The sequence below is a fragment of the Elaeis guineensis genome, chromosome 11 (genome assembly GCF_000442705.2).
Source record: "Elaeis guineensis isolate ETL-2024a chromosome 11, EG11, whole genome shotgun sequence".
In the NCBI taxonomy this organism is placed as follows: domain Eukaryota; kingdom Viridiplantae; phylum Streptophyta; class Magnoliopsida; order Arecales; family Arecaceae; genus Elaeis; species Elaeis guineensis.
In genome coordinates this window covers 92,819,748-92,833,659 of record NC_026003.2, presented here as the reverse complement: position 1 = coordinate 92,833,659, position 13,912 = coordinate 92,819,748, and the positions used below count along the sequence as shown (strand labels likewise).

General features: G+C 37.8%; 2 protein-coding genes across 2 annotated transcripts; one reads left to right on the top strand and one right to left on the bottom strand.

The window, feature by feature from the left end:
• Nucleotides 1-391: 391 nt before the first annotated feature.
• On the top strand, nt 392-3,601 carry LOC140852558 (uncharacterized). Its single transcript, XM_073245935.1, has 7 exons — nt 392-595; nt 710-885; nt 957-1,012; nt 1,275-1,389; nt 1,948-2,070; nt 2,674-2,842; nt 3,194-3,601. The coding sequence occupies exons 1-7, from the start codon at nt 494-496 to the stop codon at nt 3,380-3,382; spliced, it is 930 nt and encodes a 309-aa protein (XP_073102036.1). The 5' UTR covers nt 392-493; the 3' UTR covers nt 3,383-3,601.
• A 1,108-nt stretch (nt 3,602-4,709) lies between these two features.
• LOC105061128 (protein TRI1) lies at nt 4,710-13,692 on the bottom strand. Its single transcript, XM_010945090.3, has 2 exons — nt 13,355-13,692; nt 4,710-5,038 (listed from the first exon to the last, which is right to left on the bottom strand). Exons 1-2 carry the CDS (start codon nt 13,589-13,591, stop codon nt 4,913-4,915), a joined length of 363 nt encoding a protein of 120 aa, XP_010943392.1. The 5' UTR covers nt 13,592-13,692; the 3' UTR covers nt 4,710-4,912.
• Nucleotides 13,693-13,912: the final 220 nt, after the last annotated feature.

Here is a 13,912-nt window from a genome sequence, read left to right as displayed (position 1 = left end):
TCTCACTTGACTCACAATCAATGTGGGACTAATAAAGCCCCCCACTTTACACCATAATAGAAAAGATTTTGCTTTATTCTTCTCTTTTTGACACTTTGCTTTCTGATTTTTTTTTTAATGCATTCACATTAGAATTTTTTTTTTAATGCATTCACATTAGAATTGTATGATTCCTTTGCTTCACCCCAAAAGGAAAAAAAAAAAGTTACTGTTAGGATAAAGTCCTAAACTGAAAATTTACAGCAGAACCATTTTCTTGGAGGTAATTAAATTGAAGTGATCATTTGAGAGGAAGTGAACATAAGAGAAGGGACTGGTCCCAAATCTCCAGAACCAACAGCGCGTGCAAAGCCCATGTTCTCATGTCACTCCGAACCGCTTTGGTGGGTGTGGGTTCTGCTGCGTCGGTCCATCCTTCTATAACCACACAAATACACATACCGTCTCCCCCTCGTTCTTCCTCTGCATCTTCCACTTCGCACAACAAATCCTCATGTCTCTCCTCCCCGCTCCTCCTGGCTCCGCTCTCACCACCCCCACCACCACCTCCATCACCACCGGCACCACCATCACTCGCCCCGCCGTCATTCTACCAGTTGAGCAGCTCCTCCTCATCCACTCTCTGTCCTTACTCATTTGCTTGTTTGTTAGCTTAGTTGTCTCTGATGTCTGCTGAGCTGAGTTCCCGAAGGGTGATGGTATGTGGCAGGGGCTCGGGAACAACACAGGGGACTACCAAGGCCTGGTCATGACGCTGAGGGAGAGGTATGGTATCCCCTCGGTGGTGGCCAGGGTCTCCCGCTTCGACTGGCTCCGCAACGCCGCCGGTCTCCTCGACCCCAACTACTGGAAGGGCACCCTCCACCCCCGCCCCGTCCTCGACTGGTACTACCATCAATATCTCTCTTTCTATTTTTTATGAGTTGTTTCTTTCTCTCATCCATTCCCATGACCAGGTATCTGGAAAGAGTCCACGAGGCCGTCTCTGAGGCAAAGCAGCTCTCTCCACAAGGTGAAGGTATTCATTGTTCTCCCATCATTAGTTTGTATTTTGTAATAAACTGCTTACTTACTTTAACAAGCTGCGAAGTATCTGCAGCATTTTATTTTACATAATGCTGACTCTCTCTTGCATAATTTCTCTTTTGGGTTAGTTGGTTTCTTGGGTTTGGGTGTTTCTTTTGTTTCCTTTCTTTGTATGCTGGGATTTGGTTACGGCATTTTGGTATCACAAGGGGTTTGAATTGCTTGCTTCTTGCTGGCATCTTGTGTAGGTGGGAGCTTATCATTGATAGGCCATTCGGCAGGGGGATGGCTGGCACGCGTCTACATGGAAGAATTCGGGCTGTCTCATGTCTCTCTGCTGCTTACTCTTGGATCCCCTCACATGTATGATCTTCCTAATGTATCATGTATGCATATGCTTATGCATTTGGGATTACTGATGTGATATATATATTTTGTTCATTGAATCTTGAAGTATGAGTTATATCAAGTATCACTACATTTACCAGAAATTCACTAGCTATAGTTCTTGTCCTGCATGTCCACTTTAATGTGCAAAAACATGGGGCAGCTTCTCATGTGGTGTGACAGCTTTGGTTGTTGCTGGATTTATATTAACAATCATGATATCTGTTGTTTTCCATCAAATTAATTTGTAGTTTGATAATAGATATGGTGGCTAATATGCAGAGGATGTATAAAAACTATTCACTGCTTTGAACAATAACCATTACTCCAAGTTTAAATTTGAGGATTCTCGCCTTTTTCCTTTCCGGGTTTAAGCTATGGTATTTGCAGACTTTATTGAAGTAAAACCATATTACACAATGATAGTCTAATCTGATTATGCAAAATTCTGATCAAGCATTAGCCTTCTCCTTTGTCATCCTATCCTTCACATATATGACTGATAATGAGTGATAATTCCTCTGGTTATTTCAGGCCACCCCCGAAGGGCTTGCCAGGAGTGATCGATCAAACCCGAGGCCTACTGGATTATGTTGAAAAAAATTGTGCACCAGCTGTTTATACACCACAACTAAAATATGTATGTATTGCTGGAAGGTATTTCCACCATCTTCTTCATAGCAGTAGCTGTTGTAGTATGCTTTGTGGCAATTTCCATATATTACCAGAATGTGTACCTCACAAATAGTACAAGGAAAGATTCTAAACACTATACAGCATCCAAGATAAGCTAATCAGTAGGAATTGTCATATGCATTGATTACAAGTTATATTGAGGATCTCCCTGCAACTATACTACTTTGTGTATTCTTCTCTGTTCTTTTAGATACTTCACTTCAGATAATACATAAGAGGCAACACCAAGCAAACCAAATCTTCTAATATAGTTGTCTTTTCTATGATGATATTAATCTGATGCAAGTTTAGCGTATTGTAGATTGGGATAGAGTGTCCATTTGCTAATCTCTGTCCCAAAATTATATATGCTTTTGCTTTTTGCATATTTGAATGTAAATATGTGGGAGACACAAGCAACTTTGTTTATAGACAATAATATTTGTTTGATTAAGAAATACCTATAAATAAACTATATCAGATTGACTAGACCACAAAGAAATTAATGTAATGAGAAAATAATAGATAATAGTAATTTCTACACAAGGATCTTGGATGTCACAAAACTTAAGCTATTTTATGCAGGTATATCCAAGGAGCTCGTTTGGCTGGCAACTCAAATGCTACTTCTGACATATCTACCATTGATAAGGATCAGAGCATGGCTGAATCAGTTTCAAATGCTAGCAACAATAAATCCATCTCAGTTGCCCCAACTTTGCGTGCCCGCTTCATTGGTCAGGCCTATAAACAGGTATATGGCATCTTTTGGACAAATTTGTAATGCCTCAATTTTCTTATGCGATGAACATCCATACTGTTGATGCTTCAAATGACCATAAAAAACCATATCCATCAAGCTTTATCTCAAACTATTTATGTTCGGTATACGCTGATGCTGGTTCTAAGGCTGGATGAAACAGGTGGAAGGTTGATATTTGATTAGCAGCTTATTGGAAAATACTACTCAATGATATGAATCCTAATCTGCACTATCATAAGACATGCATCTGCCACTTGCAAACCACCTTAGGATTTCTTTCTTTGTTTTTCCTCCAATTTTTTCTCTTTCAGCATGCAGTAACAGCTTAAATTATATTTGCAGGTCTGTGGGCAGGCAGATGTGTGGGGTGATGGTGTGGTTCCTGAAATGTCAGCCTATCTGGAGGGCGCACTAAACATGAGCTTTGATGGTGTTTATCACTCTCCAGTAGGTTCAGATGATACAACGAGGCCTTGGTATGGCTCCCCATCTGTGTTGGAGAAATGGGTCCATCACCTTCTGAATCCATAATTACCTACTTAAATACAAAAAATGGAAAGGTGAAATCAGCAATTTCCTGATCTGGTGATCTGTTGTTTTAGATGATTGTATATATTTGCTGATGATTGTACAATCATTGGATAGAATAGTTTCTGCTGTTACCATGGCTTAGGTTGTAAGTGTTGAATTGTCTTATTCAAGCAGATCAGCTGTCTTGAAGTGCATCATTCAGTTTGGCAGTAGGAAATATAGTCAATAATCTCCTTGATCAAATCAAGTTTTAAATGGTTCGGAACCTGTTTCTCTTACGAATTCATTAACTGATCTACCAATCTACAATAAATAATGAATGGGCTTTTTTGTAGCTGGACAAGAAAATGAAATGCACCAAAGGTGTTCAATGTAACGAAACGGTCTTTGTGGACTACACACCAGGTCAAAAATCAGTTTTATTCATGTTAGCTTGCTGATTTATTATACCTCCATGATTGCAGGTTTTAAGTTCTAACTCTTCGGGTGCCTTTTTAATACACCCTGGAATCACTTTAGTTATATTGGAGATCAAATGTTGCTGTCGTTTTGCTATATTTTTATTTCTCAACTCCGCTTAGAAGATATCATCAATAAAATCCCTGGAGTATTCACTAAATGCAAGTTGGTCATAATCCTTAACAGAGAAGCCAATGTTATTGCACTTGGTTTAGCAAAACTGGATGCGAATCTTCAGCATCCACACAAGGTCTCTGGATAACTTATGCAATACGTATACTGCGTTATAATGTATATTCATATGTCTGCTGATCAAGGCTGGAGTGACCTAAAAAAATTGGCTATACGTTGGCTTAATTACCACTGCCAGAGTAAAAGAACAAAGCTGACATTTTTCCCTATGACAATTTGGTTGGCTTTACTGAGCTAATAATACCTGATCGCTTCTCCAGAGTCGCAAGATATTTTATACAATTGAAAGATTTACGGTGATGACCTCATCAATTTCTTTGATCACAGGATGCTGCACCTTGCTGCCTGTCCCCTATGCGTGCACACTTTTAGCTTCACAGCTTCAACTTTCTCATTTGTTCACTCCGCATCAACATTCTTTGGCATGGAAGGCATGCCATATCATTGCTCACTGTTTCGAACAAGTTTTTTAAGGCTATTCTGGCAATCAAGCCATCAGACTGCTTTCGTGATTTAACTGTACGCTCCCAATAATTGCTTTGGTTGTTCGATGCCGACACCCTGTTTAACAACCCACCATCCCTTCAAATGTCGGGAGCAACAGTGACCATCTAACCTAGGTGGTGCTACATGATGCACCATCCAAAGGAATTTGCTGTGGAATTAGAACCCTATATACCAAAGCTGGAATCAGCATAGTAATCAAACTAAAACAAAGACAAAAGGCTGCCAAATTTTGTACATAAATGGCAGTTAGTTAATCCTGGTCATAACATGCAAGCAAAAACCAATTCTAAAAGATCACATTGACTGTTAGAACGACCTGAACATAGATCACAAAAGAACACCTAAACATCGGTCTTTGATAATTTAATCAGTTTAGCTAGATTTCTGAAAATGAGGGGTGATCAATCTTGCAATCTCCAACATCCCAACTTTGTCTCTCCCATTAAATATGGTCTTCAGTTTCTCATCACAGTGAATCTCCCTCTTATTTGTTGGGTTCTGCAATTGAAAGATACATCTGATCAACACAAGACTAATAAAAAAAGTATTTAATTCAAATCACATTAAGCGCAAGCTAAATAAATACTTCAGACCAGAAATAACCAATTGACAGCACAAGAGGGAGAAAAGCCAAAGCCTCCTAGGCTCCCACCTGGATAACCAAATACCCTCGTTCTCAGTCATTACTGCTAGCTTTGCACGGATGAACACTCATACCTTGAATCTATTTCCTACTGGCCAAAGTTTTCCATCTAAGGTACTACACAGGGTGCTGTACCTATATCGGAATCTCTCTGAAATCTCACCCACTCCCTGTGCTTAAAGATTGTAAGCAGTGAACAAGCAACTAGGGTCTGTCTAGTGCCCCTAACGGTGCCCAAGGACCAAAGCAGCCATCATATATTTTGAAAAAAATATATATGAGGAGGCATCTAAAAAATAATTATAATCCAAAAAACGAACATCATATATCTAATAACGTCTAGCAAGTCAAAAGGAAGCACCAACTTGGCAACATTCAATAATCAATACTAGTTCATAAAGCTATCTCACCCTCTATATTCCAATATGCTACAACATTAAGGTGGGCCTAAGCATGATCCTGCCTACGCGGCAAAGACAGGTTCCCTAAAACATTAATAGAGGAATTCCAGGCTCTGTTTTTCTGAATTCTTCTCCCAACCTGATTCGCTCCCACACTCACTCCCAACTTGAATAACTTAACCATGGTCTCTCATTAAATGTGTGAAGAGGTCCTTATGGGATTCATGAAGTGCTTCTTGAGAGCGAATCCAGAAAAGAAGAATGCCAAACATGCCCTCCATGTGACTTCCATCAAGGCCAACGACTCTCTCTCCAAGAAATTTCAACAAAATTGAAACCCATTCACGCTCTAACAAATGCACTAATCCAATGTGAAAACCAGGTAACAAATAAAATAAGCTATGGATTATATCAAATCACAAAATCTTTTCTGGGAGAGAAAGGGACGGAAAACCCATTTGAGGTAAAATACCCAAGTACAGAGACTTCGGGATGGACAACTCAAGACTCAAACACAGAAATCCTCTAAACACATTTGATAATTGAAGCATCACACCTATATAGGTAGTCTAAGGAAGAATATTGGGCTGGAGGATCTTCAGGTGTTAAGACTGAACCTATAGATGGCAGGAATTTCAGCTCAAACCCTTACTTTTTAATAAAGGTGAACCATGTAAGAAATTTTCTGAAGGAAAAAACACCAGGGGAAACTAGGGCTTAACCAATGATTCCAGGCTAGAATAGAGACATAAGTAAAAAAGCAAGGAAAATTATGAAAGAGAGTGGATGGGCAAGCAAAAGAAAGATAAATATGGTCCATAATGCAGGTGGTTTCGCACCAACATTGACCCTAACATTTGAGAGAATGAAGAAAGAAAAGAACATTGTTGTTACGGGCACTTGCCCAAGCACCCAGGCATTGCCTGGGCAAGGCCCACCAGGACGGCCTGTTCACACCCACTTGGGCTATCAAGCATTGCTTGTATCACCTAATTTAGGTGGGTGCTCACTCAGCCCATCCCACACCAGTTCTCACACAAGTTCTAGCTCGGCCCAGGTGCCTAGCTTCTGGGTTCAACCAAATTGGAAGGAAAAACAAACCTAAGCTAAGAATAAATGGGGCAACCCATGTGTGCTTGTCCATTCTCATTTAATTTAGGGCAAGAAGATGGCTTCTCTCTCATGCCTCTCCACTCTCTAATCTCCCTGAATGATGGTCAACAGTGGCCAACGAGGCTTAAAAAGGGGCTGGCAAGGGTTGATGGTGGAGCATGTTTCTCACTCTCTCCCCTCCATCTCTCCCTCTTTCTCCTATCTCTTTCTTTTTCTATTTTCTTTTGGGTGGTGGTCGATGCTGTTAAGCCTACAAGGAAATGGGTTGGTCCAAGCCTCCAAAGAAAAGGGAGTTTGGTGTTTTTTTTTTATAAAAACTTTTTTCACTATTTTTTACTATGGCTCTAAAAGATGCAGAGCATCAGATACTATTGCAGTGCATTCATTTTACCGATTACTTTATATGTTTAAACTATTTGGGTTGTTCTCTTCCAATGGTAGGGATTCAGGTAAGCTTTCTTTTGTACTTTCACTATACTTCAAGATTTTATTTTAATCCTCTGTTAGAATTATTTGTTATAATTATTTGCTCTATATTGTGATTCTTTGGCTGTGTTTTATATTTTCTCAGCAGTAGTAACTAGTAAAAGAAGGCATGATTGATTACATTTGTTGCATACAAAGGAAAAGGAGGGGTATTTCAAAGAGTAAACTCTAATTTGTTTTACTCAGTTCCATAAAGTAGTGATAGATGAAAAGTTAATAATTATGCTCTATTTTTCTAATTCAAATCCTCTTATTTTTTATTCTCATATTTTGTTATTCTGTTGTACCCTAGAAAGAGGAAATTTAGATTTATTTTAATATTTCTATGGTGCTTTATGATTTGAGCTAAGGCAACTATGTTACCATGTTCTCTGAATTTAGTATAGTTAATAAAATTGTGCTAAACTAGAACATTTTGTTAGATTTAAATATAACTAAAGCATTAATTATCATCACGTATCTTAGAGTCATATTTTGGGATAGTTTATTAAGAACATCGCAAGTTTTACAAATTGAGATACGTGAAAACATTATTTTGCAAGATCCATATAAATTATTTTACGGGGACGATTACACGCTTGCTTGGTCTACGCCTAGGCTACAGGAGGATCCATCAACTAGGGTTGCCTAGGCTATTTGACAACTATGGAAAAGATATGGTAAACCACACTCACTCTAAATGGCCTCACATTGAACCTCGGACCATCAAGGGAATCTCGTATGTAAAAGAAGGCACTTTCATTTATTACTAGGAAGCATGGATAATTCAAAAAATACTACCCATGACCATATCTAATATGTATGGGATATGAATACAGTCCAGATATGGCTCCGATACAGGAAAAAGTATCCTGGTTTTTTTTTTTTTATGATTAAAATAGGATCAGGATACTCCTAGGATACATTTGGATAACCATGAATACTTTAGGATACGTCCAAATACTTCCTGGAAACTCCTGGGACACTTGGATACTTATCAATATATTGGTAAATTATCAGGCATGGATCAAGCAAGTTTTGAACAATGGACCCAATAATTTAAACTAGTTTACTAACTACCCCTCTTTTTCTCTCACATTCCTAATTAAGGTCAATTTTTCTTTTTCTTTTCTTTTTCTCTCCTTCTTCCAAATCTTTTTTCTTTATTCCATTTTTTCCCTTCATGCATCTCTACCATGACCAGAAACCCTTTGCTTTTGATTTAATTTTTTGTTATTCTCATCCATGTGTATCACAGGATGGGTAGGTTACATAGCAAAGGTGGTGGATTGGCACCTAAACCTTATTTTTTTGAGATGGCATAATATTTTTTGCATAGGACTTGATGATATGGCATTTTGTTTATGTTGCTGCATTTTTTTGGATAATAGATTTTCATTGTGTTGCTAGCTTGTTGCATTTGTTCTTATTTGGTTCCAGCTTTTTTTATTCTTGTTAGTTTTGTTTCTGACTCATTGAATCTTTGCTACCACTATTCTTTTCTATTCATATATTTTGCTGCATAAATTCTCATTAGCTTGCTGCAGTCATTTTAATTGTGTTGCTGTCTTGTTGCATTCATATCTCCAGGATATAGAATGTTTGTTCCATTTATGATTACTAACTTTCATATGTTTACAAGATTTATTTTTATTATGTTGTTACATATTTACTGACATTTTATTTTGTGAACCATCTTAGAGCATCTGATATTGAATGTTACTGTATGGCGTTCTATGATAAACCAAGCATGCTTGTTGGATGTTTTGTATGTACGTACATACGTACATACATATACATATATATATATATATATATATATATATATATGGTCATAAATTATTTTTTTTAAAAGATTTGTTGTATCGGTTTATCCGTGTCATGTCACATCCATATCTGTGCTTCCTTGATTCATTATCATTACATTTTATGAAAAATCCAAAGGGAGGAGGGAGTCACTTGTTATAATGACCTAAAAGTGGCTTGAGACAAAAACAAACCTCCCCTAGACTTAATTATAACTTGACCCCTGCTTCAAGATTCAATTATAACTCAACCCCTGCTTCATGCCCAACTAACTTGTTGACCAAGTAAACATAAATTAAAATGGACATCATTTCATAGCAAAGCTGCTTAACACCTATGCAGAACAACAAAATGTACTAGACATTACATGGATCTGACTAATGACTCAATAAAAATAAAACTAATAAGACTCAAATAACTTAATTGTCTATGACTCAATTGACTTGACGCAAGCACTCGATCAACACTTGAAGCTCTTTGACAACAGCATCACCCAATTCACATAAAATCACAAAGTGAAGAAAACCCTTATCCTTTACCCACTATTATTGAGGTTGATTATTTCTCTACACCTTGCTGTTTGTACTCCAACACTTTGGGTTAATTAAAGCATCTTGCCACACCTAAATGTCATATTTGCCCCCAAAAAGTAGAAAACCTTTTTCTAATTGGCTCTTAGTGCATTCTTCCCACCATCTGTGGCTTCTCCCATCTTGTCCCCACCAACTTATACCCAAGCTCTCCTTAATTTGCTGATACCTTTATCATTCCTTTGATGATTCTATTTATCTCAGAGAGAGAGAGAGAGAGAGAGAAGAAAAAAGTTCTTCAATCAAGGTAACGACTAGCCCCATCCAACAGGCCAAACTATAAGGAACCATTTTCTCAAAAAAATGGTAATATACCGAGAAGGCAAATGATTGCTCAAGGAATATGTTAAATTAGTATTATTTGTGATGAGAAAGATGAAATTGTATGATCACTTTTCTCAAATATATACAGTTTATGAGTTGAGGTGCACTAGTTCAAAACCAGAGGGACGACATTAAAAGAAACACTACTCTTTAAAGCCTTCTCAGCTAGAATAAGGATGTACTGAATGAAGTTTGTAGATAGAGTTTATGTACTTATGACAACTTCTTGCATTCCTAACCTTTAAAGAAAGATGGGAAACTCATCAGCTTTCATTTCAAAGGAGCAGCTAATGAAGCTATCAAGGGCTTCCATAATGGAAGTGATAAGTCAGCATCAGTTGACATCAATAAAGAACATGTGCCCCATCCAACTCAAAGATAAATATTCTTACTAACACTACCCAAGAAAAACCACAAAAGCCTCAAAACAGACCCCTGTGCAACCAAAAGAGATCCATGGTGCAGACAAAAAAATAAGGGCAAAAAGACACAAAAGCATGGTATGGCTGGCAATCAACATCCTAAGTAATCAACATATGCGGGGCTTAAAAAAGCTGTTGTGTTTGTCAACCACTCTCTTCGAAAGTCCGAGGACCCCTCTTCTGCTGTCCTCCAGGGATCCTTATTCTCCATACTCATCTTACACTAACAGTTATAACTTTCGTAAATTATTTGCCAATTGGGATCTAATGCCTCTCCTCTATTAAAAAATAAGAAACAAATCCTTCTCCGGATAGGTTTTCTGCTTGAAGGGGCAAATATATCATTTACGTGTTGCTAGGAGCATCCCATTACTTAATCCAGCAATATGCAAACTATCAGGGATTGAAAATAATCACCATGGGTAATGATGGGTCATTTTGGAATGAAGGAAAATATGGTGTGTCTCTTACAATACCTCCAAAATCTAGAGAGCTATATAAATTTTTTCCAATCACAAAATCTTCATCAACATGCATTCTGAAGTTTTAGCAATGGAATCTTTAAAAATTCCAGTTCAAACTAAAAAGGAAAAAAAGGTGAAAGAATGGTACATTATATAATAATTTATATGACAATTTTTGTCACACCCGATAAACATCATAACATGTCATATCCTCAGATTAAACCAAGATCACAACAAACAAATCTAGCACTATTATAAGTCCTCAATTAGCAAAAGCTTTATCAATATATGCCCCTTATTTCACATACAATATTTGCTCAGGTCCACCTTACCTACTCAAAAAAAAAATAGAATCCCTCATTCAATTGTTTCCTCTTAACTTTACAGCATATGACCAGATCATCTCATTATATTCTCCCAATCAGTTAATTGATTATATTCTTAACATTCTATGAAATTCCATTTTCACCATATTCAGCTCTGCAAAATAACATTAACCTCATATTCTTTTTATTCCATAAAACAACAGGAGGAAGAAACATGCATAAGCATAAATTGATGAACCTCTATAAATAAAATGACAAGCCAAACCATAGCATAACTAAATACTATTGCTAAAAGACTGCCAAAAAAATATTCATCAATAGCAAATTTGACAATTCTAACAATTATGGGGATCAAAACAGGACAAAATGCCAAGTATAAGTGTATGAATGGTGAATAGAAGTAATATGCAAATACAAGTCATTTGAACTAAACAACACTCATGATGAATAGAAGTAATACACAAGTACAAGTCGTTGGAACTAAACAACACTCATGAGAATCATCCCTAAGGAAACCATTTTCTTCAGAAGCAAGAAGAAAATAGCAAAAAATTCTAGATATACCATCCACCATGTATGCAGCACAAAATCCTCAACCAAACAGCATGCCAAACACAAGCAGAATTATGGACATGCAAAAAGTAACTCGTACAAAAACATGTATTCTACCAATGTCTAAAGGAATTACATTGACAAAAGAGAAGGATAATACAACTGAAAAACAAAAACAGAATAATGAAGTATAGTTACATTCTAAGATAATTCACGAATGGAAATCAAATGAACAAAAAGCTACAACCACAAATATGGGCCTAAAGAGAACCCTAGTATCAATTAAGTTACACATATAACTACAAATTTGCAATCCAAATCTCAAAGCACAGGCACACAAACTCTCTTCAAAATAGTTTTTCCCAAAGAGGAAGCCTGTTTTCCTAAAACTTCCCACTAAGTTGCAAAAGTGATAGATTCATTTTTATGTATTTTTCCTTGTTCTCATCTTTTGAGAACCTGCCCATAAACAGTCAGTCTTCAGGCAGTGATACAATTAAATATTCCTAGTGTCACATAGATGAGACTCGGAAAACCAGAATGTGGAAATTCCAAATGATAAATTCATCGCCCGTACTAAAACAACACTAATTAGAATCTTTATCAAAATGAAACTTAAATGTGCTACCAAACAGAAAACTTTCAACTCTTGTCCATATTGTCATTGAGGTAATTTAACAAAGTTATTAGGATATCCAAACATGGGATTAGGTGGATGCTATTATTTCTTTTTGTTCTTTGTATGACCATTTGTCCATTTTAATTAAAGAAAATCAGGATTCTTGAATACTTGAGTTGAGTTAATAAAACATAAAGTGAAATAGCATCATTTTCACAAGGTTTATAGTATCTGATTTACATTCATATCAACATCCATTTCATTTACATTCATATGCATATCCATTTCATTAATATCCGACTCACAATCCATATCCATTTCAAACAAAGACAGATGCAAAATATAGCACCTAACCATTAATTGTGTCCCATGACAAAGACTTGATATTAAACTCGGAAATCACACAAGAGAGAAAAGAAAAAGAAAAACTCCACCATAAGATTCGAACTACCGAAGCCTTCCTAATCTCTAAAAAGAGGCTCTCACATCTTGTGGAAAAGCTCACGACAACCTAGACCAACAACCTCGCCCAAAATACACAACTTTATTAATACTAAATGTTGTTACGTTCTTTTCAAGCAATTTCACCTCCATTAACATCTGAAGTTCACAAGATGAAATTTAAGGGTCATCAACATACTGAAACTCGGATTATTGCGTATTCATTGCTTCTCTTCTTTCTTTTTCTTCCTCCATGTTAGCTAACATAGAAACTAGCAGCCAGTGGCGGCCTGGAAACGAGATGAACCAAATCAATAAACTCATCGGCAATCAAACCTTTCGAAAGCTATGCTGAAGAGAAAGGAACCTTTTTTTTTTTTCCAAAAAAAAGGGTTCAGCTAACAAAATAATCATGTTCACAATTCCATTATCACTTTTTGGCATCATCCGCCAAGCAGCTCACGATGCAGGCAAAAACCTGGCAACATACGACCTGACCAGATCTTCCAAATAGCACAAAAGCATAAAAGCTGAGGGAAGTCGGAGCCAGAACCAAGAAATAACAAATAAAACAACAAGAAAGACGAGAAATAAAATTCTTAATAAAGCAGGGGAAAAAAAGGAGAAAGAGGGAGGCCGTAAGAATACCTGGAGCTGGTTCAGCTTGATGTGCTCCCAGATCTTCTTGACGACCTCAGCGCGCGAGATCTCCGGGGCACCGACGAACTTCCTCATGGCCGGGGAGACGGGCAGCGGCCTCAGGACCGGGTTGCTCTTGGGCTTCGCCGCCCCCGCCGCTCCTGCTGCCGTGGGGGTGGCCGCTGCCTTCACCCCGGTCCTCGCCGTTTTCATCAGAACCCGGCAGCCTTCAAAAACCCTAGACATCGCTCCCCTCTCTCCCTCTCTCTCTCTCACTCTCTCACGACGGAATCGAAAGCGGGACGAGGGTTTGCAAATGTATTCTCTGCTCCGCTGCTCACTATGGCGGATTTTAACTATAAATTATAAAAGTCCAGACGGACGGATCCGAAGTTTTGATGTCCGAAGTAATGCGGGCTGGTTGGGCCTTGGTTAACCGTGGACCCTTTTCTTTTGACGTTTTGATTCCCAAGTCATGGTTTGGTGCTTATATTTTTAACCGGGGTTAGCCGCGGACCCTTCTCCTGTCTTAATTTTTTGAAGTCCAGTTCCGGTCTTGTCGGGTCC

Excerpts from the sequence above, each read along its gene's own strand:
- LOC140852558 (XM_073245935.1), top strand. The coding sequence starts at position 494 with ATGTCTCTCCTCCCCGCTCCTCCTGGCTCCGCTCTCACCACCCCCACC. Across the intron at positions 596-709 it reads GCCCCGCCGTCATTCTACCA|GGGCTCGGGAACAACACAGG; the intron begins GTTGAGCAGCTC and ends GGTATGTGGCAG. Across the intron at positions 2,843-3,193 it reads TTGGTCAGGCCTATAAACAG|GTCTGTGGGCAGGCAGATGT; the intron begins GTATATGGCATC and ends TTATATTTGCAG.
- LOC105061128 (XM_010945090.3), bottom strand. The coding sequence starts at position 13,591 with ATGTCTAGGGTTTTTGAAGGCTGCCGGGTTCTGATGAAAACGGCGAGG. Across the intron at positions 5,039-13,354 it reads TCAAGCTGAACCAGCTCCAG|AACCCAACAAATAAGAGGGA; the intron begins GTATTCTTACGG and ends TTTCAATTGCAG.